Source organism: Muntiacus reevesi, chromosome 18 (genome assembly GCF_963930625.1).
Source record: "Muntiacus reevesi chromosome 18, mMunRee1.1, whole genome shotgun sequence".
Lineage (NCBI taxonomy): Eukaryota > Metazoa > Chordata > Mammalia > Artiodactyla > Cervidae > Muntiacus > Muntiacus reevesi.
In genome coordinates, this window is record NC_089266.1 from 37100798 (window position 1) to 37115957 (window position 15160).

At 42.6% G+C, this 15160-nt stretch overlaps 1 protein-coding gene across 2 annotated transcripts in view; it reads left to right on the plus strand.

Moving 5' to 3' along the window:
* Positions 1-2080: 2080 nt before the first annotated feature.
* ANKFY1 (ankyrin repeat and FYVE domain containing 1) overlaps positions 2081-15160 on the plus strand; it is a 67497-nt gene continuing 54417 nt past the window's right edge. The window contains exon 1 of one of the 2 annotated variants that reach the window (XM_065908469.1): positions 2081-2124. In XM_065908469.1, the coding sequence (XP_065764541.1) occupies positions 2115-2124 (10 nt within the window). In that variant the 5' untranslated portion in view covers positions 2081-2114. Of the gene's footprint in view, positions 2125-11847; positions 11881-15160 lie in introns of those variants that run through there. The other variant, XM_065908470.1, reaches the window with a different exon arrangement.

The window sequence follows — 15160 nt, forward strand, 5'->3', positions numbered from 1 at the left end:
TCTAAAATGAACCATGTTCCGGTGCTCAGAATTCTCAAAATGTCTATATATTAGATCCCATCTAATGTAGCTTCATCCAAGCCTGTAAGGTGTAATTCACTGAGTACTCCAGATGTTTAGTTTCACAGGATGTATTAAGTCCAGAGTTTTTATGCCAGTAAGTCTACTCAGAAGACAAGGGCCCAGAGACAGGGCTGTATTAATATTACAGACATCACTAAGAGTGCTTTCACTTCTGTTAGAGGGTTTCTTGAAGTTAGGCTGTGATAAGGTGGTAAAGGCCCTTGAGTTGATTAAATCCCTTAAGATGAGTTCTTGTTTGACTGTGGGCATCTAGTCCAAGCAAAATTTGTTTACTCCTACATGTGTACTACTCTAAAGCAGAGGATCCCTGGTTTTCATCAGATTCTAAAAGGAGGTCATGATTACTCTAGTCAAATTCCCTCTTGAAATCGATGGAGAAGCTGATGAAACGGCCTAGACCTTGCAGAGATTTGCCCATGATCAACACTACAAATCAGCAGCAAAGTCAACTCTGAACCCAGTTCTCCTGATTCCTGGTATAGCTCACAGCAACAGCTCATCAAATATTTTGAGCACCCGCTATATGCCAGACACTAAGCTAGTGCTGAAGGGGCAAAAATAAATCGTATGATACAAACCCAGCCATCAGCTATGGCATTACTTCCTGAGCACTTTTATGGTATGACCTAGAATATATTTGTAGGGCACTCTTAGGATAACAGATGAGGCTGCCTCTGCCTGGCTACCCCAATGTCCCAAAGGGCTCACCACTCTTGACATGGAAGCACTGAGCCTATGGCCCCTCTGTTGGGTCTGGCAAGTACTCCCCTGCGCTTCTTAGTCTAAGGGCTGCTTACTCAATGCAGCTCTACATACCTCCCTGTCCATTCCTCCTCCCCCCACGTCTTCAGTCTCTTGTCACATCTTCAATCTCTTGTCACAATGGGAACACCATTTCCCTGAGCACTCCGCTATTCTTAACAGATTTCAATACCCTCTCCCCTTTAATTGCCTTGATATCCCTCATCCAGAATTCCTCCTCCTTCCTCAAAAATTTAATCCTATGACTATTGTTTCCAAATTCCTTCTCCATTCCATCTCACACCCAGTAATGATTAACCTAAGCAGCACCTAAAATTTATCTTCAAATCCTCCCCCTTTCCCCCTTATTCTCGGCTTCTGCAGACAGGTGTCTCGAGTTCTGAAAGGCCTGAAACCAGGTCTTCCAACGTCTTTTTCTTCACTCTTTTGGTTCCCTTGTCTAAGAACTTCAAGCATAAAATTGATGTCATCAAGCAATCTCCTTATCTCTTCCCTCTTTCATATGTATCCGCAAGCACATTCTTGTATCCCAATGTCTTGATAGAAAACAGTGACTTGCCTGAAATCTACAGTTCATCACTTCCCCTAAATACCTGCAGGGCATCCTGCCTCCCCAAGGACCTTGAACTTCACTAGCCTTTCCGTCTCCTTTGGTTCTTTTCTCTCAGCCTCTCACATCTTTTTAGGGCTTCCCTGGTGGCTCAGATGGTAAAGCATCTGCTTGCAATGCAGGTAGACCTGAGTTTGATCCCTGGGTTGGGAACATCCCCTGGAGAAGGAAATGGCAACCCACTCCAGTATTCTTGACTGGAAAATGCCATGGTCAGAGAAGCCTGATAGGTTTTAGTCCATGGGGTCGCAAAGAGTTGGACACGACTAACCGACTTCACTCTCTCACATCTTTACAAACAAACCTAAAACCAAAGAAAACCCCTTTCTTGACCCTCTCACGGCTGTATTTTCCCAAAAGGTAGTCAATGCTCGCTGCGCTCATCCTTTTCAGTCCCCTCCCTAGGGCGTGGAATATGATAGAGCCCAGTCAGGATGTGATAAGTCCAGAGCCTCGAAAGCACTTGGAGCAGAGAGCCAGAATTTCAGTTCTCGGGTATCCAACTACCCCCTCCACTTTCATTCACTGTTCTTACCTCGTCTCGACTCCTCCCTCTGTCTGGCCTCCATGACTCTCGCGAGACTCGAGGGCCTCCGTTACGCGCCGCTCCAGTTGAGCGGTGCACATCTCGCGAGGCTGAGGCAGGGCCGGGTCCGACATGGCGGAAGGTAGGGTTTTTGTGGAGCCGCGCGGGAAGGCGCGGAGCTGTGGGGGCGCTGCTGGCTGGGCCAAGCAGCCCTGGGAAGGAACGACCGGGTATGGTCGCAATGGGGCACAGCGGGTCTCGCGAGCCTTCCAGTCCAGCCTCTGCCGGGCGCCTCGGGCGGGGGTCCCGAGCGCTATTCCTATGGCAACGCCCCTCCCGGCGTCCCCCACCCCAGGGGACCGCTGCGGGGTCCGGAGCCGGATGCTAGGTCGCGTGCCGGGACTGAGTGCAGCTGCTGGGATCCCGAGGGCTGCCGGGGAGGCTCCTTTGATTACCAGCAGCGCTGGGACGGCGGGGGAAGTAACACTTCTCCTTAGGAAATCGAAACTGCTGTCCTGGCAGGTCCCGCATCCGGAAGGGGTACATCCCTTGCCTGCGGAAGAGCCTGGGACTCTTCCCGGGGTGAGGGTGGGGGTGAGCCAGGGCTGTCACTGGCCGACGCGACGCGCTAGACGGGCGGTCGCTGTAGGCTCTGGGCTTCCCAGCGGCCCCGGGGGATTCGGGTCGGCTGGGGTTCTTTCCCCAGGTTTAGAGCTGTGGACAGGAGGAGGGGGCTTGCTAGGTAGAGTAGTTGACCAAGGTCACACTGCTCCTAAAAGATATGCTTAAACTAGACCTCGGCTTCTTTGCCTCTCAGTCCAATCCTCACCTGCTTTCTGCTTTCTGGCGCTTTCTTTATGACACTGCAGGTAAAGGCAGTTTGGCCTCTCCCATTCTGTCTGCCTTAACGTAGCAGTATTAGAATCCTTCACTGTCAAAGCCTTGTACAGGTGAGGGGAAAGGAGACCCAGAGATGGGAGTTACCTCCCAGGGACCCTAAAGTGATGCTGTCGGACCTGGCTAGTGTGCTTCTCATGTTCACCCCATTATTGGAGGAAATTACTGCTTCTTCGACGAAATGATTATTGCGTATGGATGCAATAGGCTGGTGCTCCCGCCTCGCCTATTGATTTTGAGCTAAGCTTCGTCTGAACCCATCTTTACTTGAATCTTCTCTCTGGGCAGCACCTGACAGCTTGCAGGCTTTTCTCATTTGATTAGACTTGGCAACAGCCTTGCGAAGGAGGCCTGACATGGGTGTCATTTGCACTTTATAGATAAAGGAATTGAGGCCAGAGTTCTAGAGATACCCAGGACCAGTGTACCCACTGTTGGTCTGCTCTTTCTTCCAAGCTATACCCGCTGTGGGGGAAACATCAGATAAATATTGTATGAAAACAGAGAAGGATTAATAGGAATAGAAAGAAAGCTAAGGCATCCCCTGAAGCTAGGTTTTTGGATAAATCACAGAATGTTGTTTAATATTGTTTTAACACAACAGGCAGCCAGCAAAGTGGAGCTTGTTGCCCAGAGCAGTGAGTTGGAGTGGAAAGGTTCAGGAAGGCTTTCGGTGGGGTGACGGTTATCCAGCGCCTTTACATCAGTTAGAGAAGTTGAATGTTTTGGGAGTACATTACTGAGATTGAAGTTGTAGAGAGCAGCTGATTTTTCATTCAGCAGTTTTCCAGAGCACCTGCTGTGTCTGCCAGTCTGATTCCAGCTTGAGGAGCTCCTACTAGCTGAATATGCTGATTGGTAATCCTGCAGGTGCCTTGAGATTTGTGTTAGGGTAACCTTGAGAGACATCTAGCTCCTGGAGAACACACCTTAAACAAAGCATCCTTTCAGGGTTAAATTGGCAAGGGAGTACAGATAGTTAGGCATAGTCAGGAGGTACTGACTTGACAGTTTTTATTGTCTTTTCTGTGTTCCAGTTTCCTTCTCTCTGTTCTGATTTAAGCTTTTTGGAAACAATGTCGCAGACGTTGGGAAGATTCTGAGTGGATCATTCTAATCTAGTTACCTCATTAAACTGAGGGTGCTTGTTCAGGAAGGAAAGATTAGCTGGATGGTGTTTTGCAGGGGTGTTAACTTATTTAATGCTGCTTGTACTTTAATCAGAATTTATCCAGCTGGCTATGCTTGTTTAGAAATACTCATTTAAATATAAGCAAATAGCAAAAAATCCATGTCATGTAACAATTGGATGCTCTGTAAGCACACTCTATGGGAACCTCCCTGATAATGGTTTTCCTTTGGTGATGCAAGTGTGTGAGCCTGTGGGAAATGGCACTTAGAAATAGTAAATACAACCTGCCTAGACTGACTTATACAGTAACTTCTTAGTGGGACTCGTGTGGAAACCAAGTTTCTTTTCTTCCATCCATCCGTGGATATTGCTTTGACTGATATTTAAGTAAAGTCCTAAAATTAATTTCATTTTCCACTCTACTTCCCTGAAGCTGTCCTGCTAATTGAAGTGTCCTCCATCACTCAGAAAAGTCCCTCCAACTTGGTCTTGATTTTACTTTTTCTCCCTCATTTTGCTTCCCCACAGCCTATTTTTACTGTTTCCAGGGTTCTCTTTAAAACATAAATCAGATCATGTCTCTCATTCTTTGCAGTACACCTGCCTTCCACACGCCCTCCGCGCTTCTGTGGGTCTCAGTGATCTTATTCCAAAGCCTTCCAGTGACCTTCAGGTCCCAGCAGAGTCTGACTGCTGGTTCACACTGTTACCTTATTTCTTAACTTATTCACGAAGCTTTTGCCACACTAACATCCTTGCTATTCTTTGTACATTCCCAGCATGCTTCTACTGCAGTATCTTTGTCCTACAGTTCCCTTGGCCTCAAACAGTCTTCCTCAGTTTCTCCACATAGCCAGTCGACTTTTATTCACTCAGATGTCTGTTCAGTTCTCACCTTTTTAGAGATAGTCCCTAGATTTTGTTTGTCTTTTAATTCCCTTGCTGGGATATGAACCCCCACAAGGGCAGAGACTTTTTCTGTTTTGTTCACTGCTGTGTCTCCCAACGTAGAATCATGCCTGTGGTTGAAGGAATGGATAAATTATTGAGCATCATTTGCCAGACATCAAGAAGAGTTGCTGGGAATTCCCTGGCGGTCTGGTGGTTAGGACTGCTCACTTTCATTGCTGAGGGTCAGGGTTCAGTTCCTTGTTGAGGAACTGAGATCCTACAAGCTGTGTGCCTTGGCCAAAATGAATAAATAAATAAAATCTAAAAAATGAAAAGTTGACTAAGACTACATCCTTAGTCTCTTGTCCAGTAAGCTGCCTGGTTCAGGTATGAATGTGCTCTGAATAATATCAGGCTGCTGGGGGCTGCCTAACCTACTTTTCATCCAGCCCAGTTTAGTCTTAGCAGTCGCGCAGTGTTTAAGAGCTCAATCTCTGCAGGTGGACGTGGGTTTGAATCCTAGTGTTACTAAGCTGTGCTCACAGACAAGCCAATGAATGCTCTCAGTCTCAGTTAACTCAGCTTTGAAAGGGGGATCACCTCTATCTCAAAAGAAATAGTGTCTCAAGAACCCTTTTACCACAGTGCCAGACATTTTGACCTGCCACACAGTCGCTCTTGTTAAATCTGAGTAGGCCTGGGACTTATGGTATTTATTGAACTCAACCTAGTAAGTAAGACACTGTAGGGTAGAGGGTGGGACGAGTATGGAGTGGGGGTGTCGGGAGAGGTACAGAAGAAGAGCCAGACCTAGAGCCTTTTCACAGGGAGTGCAGCAGTCCAGAAAAGGAGGTGAAGAGTATGTGTGTTAGAAATTGCATTGTAGGATAGAAAGTGAAAAATGCTTACGATACTCAGGCTAGGAAGAGATGTTTTAGAAAAGTGGTGGGGTGAGTGTTTGGGGTGTCAGGGGAAGCCTGTACTGCAGGAGATAAGGTGGGCTTCTCTGGGCTAGGCTTTGGAAAATAGGCCTCTTTTGGACATGGGTTGGGAAGAGGTCACAATTCTCAGTGGAAGAAATAGCAGGATCTGAGGTTGGAAAAGTATGTGACAGGCCTGTTTATGAAGGGATTGGTTAAATAAGTATTTAGATTTTACTCTGTGGGCCGTGGGGTGAGGCTACTAAAAGGTGTCAGCCAAGGTAGTGACATGACTAGAATTGTCTGAGGCGAGTGAAAAAGGCTATAATGTAGAGGATGGGTTTGGGAGGGAGGGAGGTTGGAACAGAGACTGTAGTAATTGATGACCAGTCCTTTGGTAAGGGTCACTGGGCTTGGTGAGGACTGATATGAGAGAGATTCACTATAGAAGGCGTAAAACATAGGGCTGTTGAAACCTGTTTGCATGTTGACAAGAGGGTGAAATCAAAGATGACTCAAGGGGTTCTTGGTCTGGGTGACTCAGATAATGGCTGGACTGTTGACAGGAAGAGAAGGAACAGATTTAAGAACAAATATCTTTACCTCAGTTGTGGACAGATTTCACCATGCCCAGTATACCTTTAGAGGATTATGGCTTAGCAAGCAGTTGGAAGCATTTCCAGTCAGACTAGTGTTTGTATGAAAATTAGCTGATGAGCTAGTATTTGTTGAGTATTTCCTGTGCAGCCAGCTCTACCTCTGATCAGTGCTACAGGGTGAGGTTTTGAAAAATGTGTCAAGTCACACCACTGACTTGCAGACAAGTCTTATCAGTTGAATCACAATCAGGAAAAAAGTATTTTATGGAAAATTCCATGGACAGAGGAGACTGGTGGTCTATAGTCCATGGAGTTACAAAGAATCAGACACAACTGAACACACAGCACACACACACAGGCAACTTTGCAGGGGATGACAAAGTGAGCAACACACAGTCTCAGCCTTAGCGGACGTGCAGCCAAGAGGGGAAGGCAGGGTTTCTCATATTGTACTTTATAGTTTACTGAGTTTTCTCCTTTGCATTGATGATGAGTGGTACCACTGTCCAGCTGCGCTGAAGGTCAGTAACCTAGTGGTCATCCCTGTTGTTGTTCAGTCGCTCAGTTGTGTCCGAGTCTTTGCAACTCCATGGACTGCAGCATGCCAGACTTTCCAGTCCATCACCAGCTCCCGGAGCTTGCTCAAACTCATGTCCATCAAGTCGGTGATGCCATCCAACCATCTCATTCTCTGTCATCCCCTTCTCCTGCCCTTAATCTTTCCCAGCATCCCCTTCTTCTGCCCTTAATCTTTGCCAGTCTTTTCCAGTGAGGCAGTTCTTTGCACCAGGTTGCCAAAGTATTGGAGCTTCAACTTCAGCATAAGTCCTTCCGGTGAATATTCGGTGTTGATTTCCTTTAGGATTGACTGGTTTGATCTTGCAGTCTAAAGGACTCTCGAGTCTTCTCCAACACCACAGTTCCAAAGCATCAGTTCTTCAGCGCTCAGCCTTCTCTATGGTCCAGCTCTCACATCCATACATGACTACTGGAAAAATCATTGCTTTGACTATCTGGACCTTTGTCGGCAAAGTAATGTCTCTACTTTTGACTTCCCCCAACTCCGTGCATATGTGTGTGTGTGTACTAAGTCGCTTCAGTTGTATCTGACTCTTCATGACCCTATGGACCATAACCCGCCCGGCTCCTCTGTCCATGGGATTCTCCAGGCAAGAATACAGGTGTAAGTTGCCATGCCCTCCTCCAGGGGATCTTCCCAACCCAGGGATCCAACCCACGTCTCTTCATCTCCTGCATTGACAGGCGGCTTCTTTACCACTCACACCACCTGGGAAGTCCCCCTAACTCTGTAGTCAGCACCAAATCCTGTGGGTCTTATAAAGCTCACATTTGTTCTTTCCTTTCTGCTGTCATTCTGGTAGTTCGGGCTAGTGGTTCTCAACCTGGAGGACCCTGCATATTAGACTCACTTGGGAAACTTCTAAAAACTCAAGATTTATGCATCAGTCGGCTTCAATGAAAATGAGTATATCCCACAAAAAAACTTTTTTCAATCTGAATCAGTATTGAATAGAAGAGGATTTTACTAAATCATTTTTAAAAACAAATATAACTATGTGCATGTATATAATATGTACACATATACATAAATAAAATTGGGTCATCTTTCCTAACTAAGAAGTCTTCAGTAGTAGGTGTTATTTGTAAATGAAGTAAAAGGATTTTTTTTTAAAGCAACTTTTGTTAAATAATGACTTTTCGACTTTGTTAAACCATTTGAGTTGTAACAGAATCGCTAGACTTTTTAAAGGGTGAAAAGTCAAAATATGATATACCTCTTAGCACCACTATGTTTTTACAATGTCCAAACTTTTTGTCTGTGTGTGTGTGAACTGGGAAGGTGCAGACTGGCAGAGCTATCTTGGCTGTTCCTTTGTACTCTCCTTTAGATGCTATTGCTGTCTAACCCTTCCTCTTTTCTTTTTTCTTTTTTTTGCACATGCCTCGTGGCTTACGGGATCTCACTTCCCTGACCAGAGATTGAACCCGGGTACAGTAGTGAAAGGCTGGAATCCTAACCACTAGGCTGCTAGGGAACTCCCTCCCTTCCTCTTTTCATTAGGGTATTTTGTAAACTTGAATTTCAACAGTAAATACATCCACTTACTTCTTTTCTGTTAAGCAGTTTTCCTAGAATTAGCACTATAGTTAGCGCTAGTAATCCTAGTGAAAGAAAAATTGCATCTGTGATATGACACGTTCAGGAAAGTAGTTGTGGTAGTAATTCATTACCTGCGAGGACCTTCTGTTTTCTGATGCCAGCAAGGAAGACAGTTTTTTCTGGGAATATGATATGGCTTTAATGAAATATTGTTATGTAGAAGACTGAAGCAAAATTATTTTTGTAGTTCTCAAAATGAGATGCTACCAGTTTTACAGTCATTTTTCTTTTATCTAATGGACATAGTTAAAGCAGAGTAGGGAGAAAGTCATTTAGTAATTACAGAATCATACAAAGAATAGTAATTCAGTGTGAACACTGGGGACTGGAAAGAGCTGTAGAATGTAGAGAAAGGAAATATCAGGGTTTTGTTCACCTAAAAGGATTTAATGAATACACTGTGGGTTAGAATTGGAGTAGGCAGGGAATAGAAATCACATTTAAGGTAGGGAATGGGAAGAACATTTAATTCCTAAGTCAGTGAATTAATAATTAATAACATTTTGTTTGATGTCCTGACATTGAGACTGAAAATAGGTAGCATGGTACAGTGGAATGAGGATGCGCTTTGACTTAAGATCTTAAATCATGATGTAGAACATTTTTATAATCTTAAAATAATTTCCTCGAACTCCCTTTCCTTCATTCAGTCCCATTCCCCTGACCTCTGGCAACCTCTGATGTGCTTTAACTGTGAAGCCTGAAATATTTACTACCCGGCCCTTCACTGAAAAAGTTTGCCAACTCACAGCCTAGAAGGAAGAGTCTTATAAGAAGCGTTGTTGGTTCCTTTTCTGCCCCACGACTTGCTGATTAAAGTGTGTGTGTGTGTGTGTGTATTGCAGTTGATTTTGGTCTCTTTTTCTAGGGTATTTATAGTGAATGTAGATTTCTTTTTTGTCCCAGGCATCTTTGGTTAGGTGAGGAGTGATGAATTACCAGAGAGCGCATCAAAATGTCTGACCTCCAGCTACATTGGTGAAGAGCGAACGGATATTATTTGGGGGAAAAAACATGATTAAATTGTGATGCAAGTACTGATATTCTTCACTAATACTTAGTATAGCTCTTCTGGTGAAACTGTAGGTTTATCTGTTATTTAAATTTCTAGGCTTATTTTTCAAAGAAAGTTGGAGAAAGAGAAAAAAGAAGCCACAGCTGAAAATTAGTCACTTGATAAAGAAGTGGTAGTAAACCTTTAAACTGGACACTGTTCTGAATAATGTATCTTAATTACTCCTTGACAGCACTCTGAGATACCATTATTATTCCTACTTTCCACCTGTGAAAACTGAAGCACAGAAAGAAGTGACTTGCCAAGGTCACACTTGTAGGAAATGCTCTGGCCTGGGTTCCAGCCCAGGCAAGCGAGGCTCCAGAGCACACTGTCTTAAGGGCAACATCATGTAGCCTTTCTCAGGCTTTCTCAGTAAATAGCGCACATGTACTGACCTTTTACTGCAGGGCAGGTATGCTTCTAAAGGTCCTTGTAAGTATTAGCTTGTTTATATTTACATACTTAACCTAGGTGGAGAAGGAGGCATTTGCCTGAGGTGTGATAACTAGAGTCCTGGGGCTAGGATCTGACTCCAGACCCTGTGCCCCTCACCCCTGTACTGAGCTGTAGGTTCTCCATTATTACTCAGAATGATAATTGTATACTTCTTCCTGTAAGAACTTTACAGCTGGCTGGTACTTCAAGGACACATTTGCTTGCTATTTGCAAGCAGACACATTGCCCACACAATAATATCTCAGCCATGGGTGCTTTCTTTGTTACATCAGGAAGTGGTGTGGCAGTTGCAGTGCCACTGGTAGGTGCACTTGTGATCAGGGTTTTCTACAAAAGATGCAAGACGGGGAGCAGCTGTGATTTCATGAATGAGATCCTATATCCTAACACCCTCTTTTTATCTCACCTCTTCTCTGATCATTACCTTTGTAGTTTATGTCTCGTATTGTTAGGGAACTGTTGACCGAAACAAGTGTCAGGGTCGAGGTTGCAGGTAGAAATTTGTGTCAGTAATTCTGAGAGCTACTAGGGCTATTGCTGTAGATTTTGGATTTACCTGTGTATAACTGGTATCCAAAGAAATTTACAAAGATTCCTTGAGAACATTTTTGAAATAAAACTTTTATGATCTTTAAGGGTTAGAGGAGTTCGTATCTTTCTATTTTCTGAGGCAAATGTCCTCATAGTTCCCCCCACATGAATTAGTATCCAGATTCTTTGTGACTGTTAGTTTCATTCTTGTCCCTCCTGTTTGTGAGTTCCTGTAGACACTACTTCTATATTTTATATAGATTCTATATTTGGCACTGCTGCTGCTAAGTTGCTTCAGTTGTGCCCAACTCTGTGCGACCCCATAGACGGAAGCCCAACAGGCACCCCTGTCCCTGGGATTCTCCAGGCAAGAACACTGAAGTGGGTTACCATTTCCTTCTCCAATGCATGGAAGTGAAAAGTGAAAGTGAAGTCGCTCAGTCCTGTCCGACTCTTAGTGATCCCATGGACTGCAGCCCACCAGGCTCCTCCGTCCATGGGATTTTCCAGGCAAGAGTACTGGAGTGGGGTGCCATTGCCTTCTCTGTTGGCACTACTTTGGTGCTATATTATTTGGAAAATGTACAAATTAAACTGCCCTTTTAAAAAAACTCCAAGGGGCAACTGCTGATCTTCCATAAGAATGATAGTTTAGGCCAGACCTGGTTGTGCTAAAGCTGGTGAGGACAAACGTTCTGATGCTCTAGCCAAGATAGCTAAAGATTTGGAATTTAGTGGCGTGATACTATTTAAATAACCTGAACAATTATACGTCAATAAAGCGGTTAAAAAAAATAGTAGTTTAAGTGAAATGGAAATGCAGAATATTTATGGGTGCTATAGTGTTGGTGGATTTTGGGACTCTTGAGCAAAACTTTGGCTATAATAAGGTGTAATTGAAACCAAGGTTAATGGCTTCAGTTTGCTTCAGGGAAGAAAAATCTGCAATACATAGCCACAGGCAACCCCTGCGAAAACTTAGCAGCTGTCTCTTGGGCAAGTAGGATGTGACTGTAGCCACCTGTTTGAACTAGCAAGATAAGGTGTTCTCTTGTTACCCATTAAATTGACTTAGGCAGAGGCAGGTGACTTGCAGGCCTTCTTGCCAGTGACTTGTATGGAGGGCAAGGGTAGGTCTTGCTTTTTAATGATTTGTTTTTCTCTTGGAGCCTAGTGTTGTGCCCAGCCCACAAACCTGTTGACTGATACTAAAAGGAAAATCTGACCAAGAAGGTAAATCACTGAAGCTTTTCCCTTATATTCTGGACCTAGTATGCTGCAAACACTTAACAGGCTTTATTTAAATTTTTTGGAGTGAAACGCCACTTGTCTGAGATGTCTTTCCTTGCACTGCCTTAAGGCCAGGTGGTCTTGCTCTGTGCTGTATTTGTATCCCTTGTCAGAGTGCTTTCAGGTTTTCAACTTCTCTTTTTTAATTGCTTGTCTTCTCCATTACCCAGCAACTTTGTGAAAAACATGTGCCAAGGTGGTTTTCTTTACTTTCACACTGGCACTTTATAAATTTTCAATGAACTGCTAGGTTATACAGTTGCCTTCTTAAGAGTTGCAAATCTCTGGATAAGCTGATGAATGAACAGAAAAATTACAGTTCTGTTGATCTTCTATCTAAACAGTAGTATTCCCAGAGCAGTCTAACTGTGTGTGACTTGGGGGCTGAGCTTTTTCTCCAAACCAGTCATTCCCATACCTGGGGTCATCTGAAAAGCACTGTACATTTCCAGTGATCCCGCTCCAGATCTGCTGAATTTGGGTGCTTTCTCTTTAGTTCAGATTGCCTAAGTGATTCTTACGCAGCCAGTCTGGGAGTAATGTTCTCATGGAGCAGTCTAAGGCAAGAAGTGGGTAGGGGTCATGGGCCTGTCCCCTCTGTGCTCCTCAGCTCATTGTCTGGGAATTGAGCCAGAAGAAATGATCTTTAGGTTCCTTCCTTTCCTAAAGTTTTGTGATGTGTAAAAACCCTTACCCTTGGGTATTAGAAAATTATTTATTTTCCCTCATACTTGTAATTGTTTTTGATAATCTTTAAAATTTGTATAAAGTATATTTGCTTTGTAAGTGCACATCGATTTAAAACTCAAATAATATTACAAGACTTAAAAAATAAAATTTTGCCACCCTTCAGAACCTACTTCCCAGACTACTTTCCCCTCTTCTCTGTTGACCTCTAAGTGATAATACTGCCATTTCTAGACAGATCAATGATAGACATTGACTGACTTTTTCCTGTGGTAGGTTAGGAGTTGCCTCTTGGAGAGCTTTTTTTTTTTTTTTTTTAACATGCAGCCTAACTAACTTGCACTTCTTCCAAATTAATAATAATGAAGGGTGGTTTTTTTGGCCTTGTTGTATGTCTTGCAGGATCTTGGTTCCCTGACCAGGGACTGAACCCAGACCATGGCAGTGAAAGCACCAAGTCCTAGCCACAGGACCACAAGGGAATTCCCTAATGACGATTTTTTTTTTTTTCCTAATGACAATTTTTAAAAGCATGTTAGGCTTTACTCTTTGGTTTGGGAATTGTCAGTGCAGACTTGTTATATAAGGTGATGAAGTATTTAAAGCCTTGATAGCTCGTTCATTATTCAGTAGTGTTTTTCCATTTCTGTTTTTCCTTTTGTTCATCACCTTGTCTTTCTGATAATGTCCTATTGATTTGCTGTGATTTTAATTGATCAGTCTTAATTCCTTGGTCAGTAAAAATTTGAAACTCATTCTGTTTTTCATGATTCAAAAAAATGTTGTGTAAATAGTTACAATAGTTTAAATTATTTAACCAATAATTATGTGATTGTGGAAAGCATAAAAGGGGTGTGGAGGAAATGCTGACAGTTTTGCACGCATGTGCCAGTTATAGTAATTTTATTTAATTTTCACAGCAGCACCGAGTAGAAGATCCCCCGTCTTATTTTACATATAAAGAAACCGAAGCTCAGAGAGGTGAACTGCCCATGGTCCCCATAGCTAGTTACTGAACGGATTTACATTCCCATCACTTGAAACTCCAGAAGCTACTACAAGTGTATATATCAGTTTTTTTAAACTTAGTTGATGTGTAAGATACATGCAAAGAAGGGCAGAGCATGAGCCCAATGAATTACTAAAATAAAACTATTAATTATTTATAATTTGAATGTGCGTATTTAGAATGTAACCACCACTGAGTTAACAAAAAAAATAATCTTAACACCCAGAGGGCACCCCTCCTGTGCTCTCCCAGTTACCACTCTCCTGCCGTTCCTCCTGAGAGAAGCATTATCACGACCCCATAGATTCATTTTGCTCCAAGTGACAGCAACTTTTGGACAAAATTTGATGTTACTCCTAATTCACATGTCCTTTTACATTTTCTGTTACCACATCTAGAAAATCAGTGCCAGTTTTTCTTTAAAGAGGCCATCAGCTTTATATCTTTCTCTGTAGGAAAAATAACTATACATTTTGTAAAATCACATGAACTTACTGCTTTGTGCATCTCTGTTTTGGGTAAATAATTGCAATTTCTTGGCTCTTTAGTCCGAGTGACTATAAAGAACTCTTCAAAACCAGTGACCTGTAGTTTGTCACACCAGAGTAGAAGTGTAGATATGAGTCCTGCCAAAGGAATTTTGTGGTTATAAATGCTAAGATTTGAAAAATATTTCAATAGGATCATTATAAGTACTGTTTTCTTTTAGCAAGTGGGTTTTTTTTAAAGCAATATTTGGCTTAAATGTTAGTAGGCTAAATAAATTGCAGTATTTTGAAAAAAAATTAGTTATAGGAATTCTCATTTGATACATAACTCATGAGCACAGTGATCAGCAGCTGTAAGCAAATTTTCATCTTGCAAGTGCCTTCTACTTTATTTGCCCAGGAATGCTGATTTACACCTGAGATAATATCTAGTTTTTTGACTTCAGGCAATATTTAATGTGGATCTTCTACATAAGGGGAAAAAAGTTCCCTCCTGTGTGTATGAAGATAAGACTATTAGTATTTAAGTATTTAAGCAAGTTTCTCTTTAAATACTTTTTCATAACTATGAAAACAGAACACATTTGTTATAGAATGCATGAAATGTGCAAGAAAGTGCAAAGAAAACAAATCTGATATTTTGTGGTATTTGTCATTCTGTTCCTCATATATTTGAATGTTTATAATAAAATTTAAATTATAAAATATATTTAGTTTCACAGCCTCATTTTTTCTGTTACCTATAATTTGAATGTGCGCATTTAGTATTACATATTTCTTTGAAAACATCAATAGTTGCATAATAGCTTCACTCTCATGTACCACTTATTCCTGTTTTTAAATGGAAACATCTCTTTTTGAGCTGGTGTAGGGTTGGAGCCATACAAGTGAGTGGGAGACATCCAAGATGACTCCCACATTTCTTCTGCAGGTAACTGGGATAGATGGTGTGTCATTTTTTAATACAGGGACCATACAAAGAGGAGCAATTTGCTTGAAGCTAAGAAGAGAGATTCTGCATAGAGAGAAGGGTCTACGG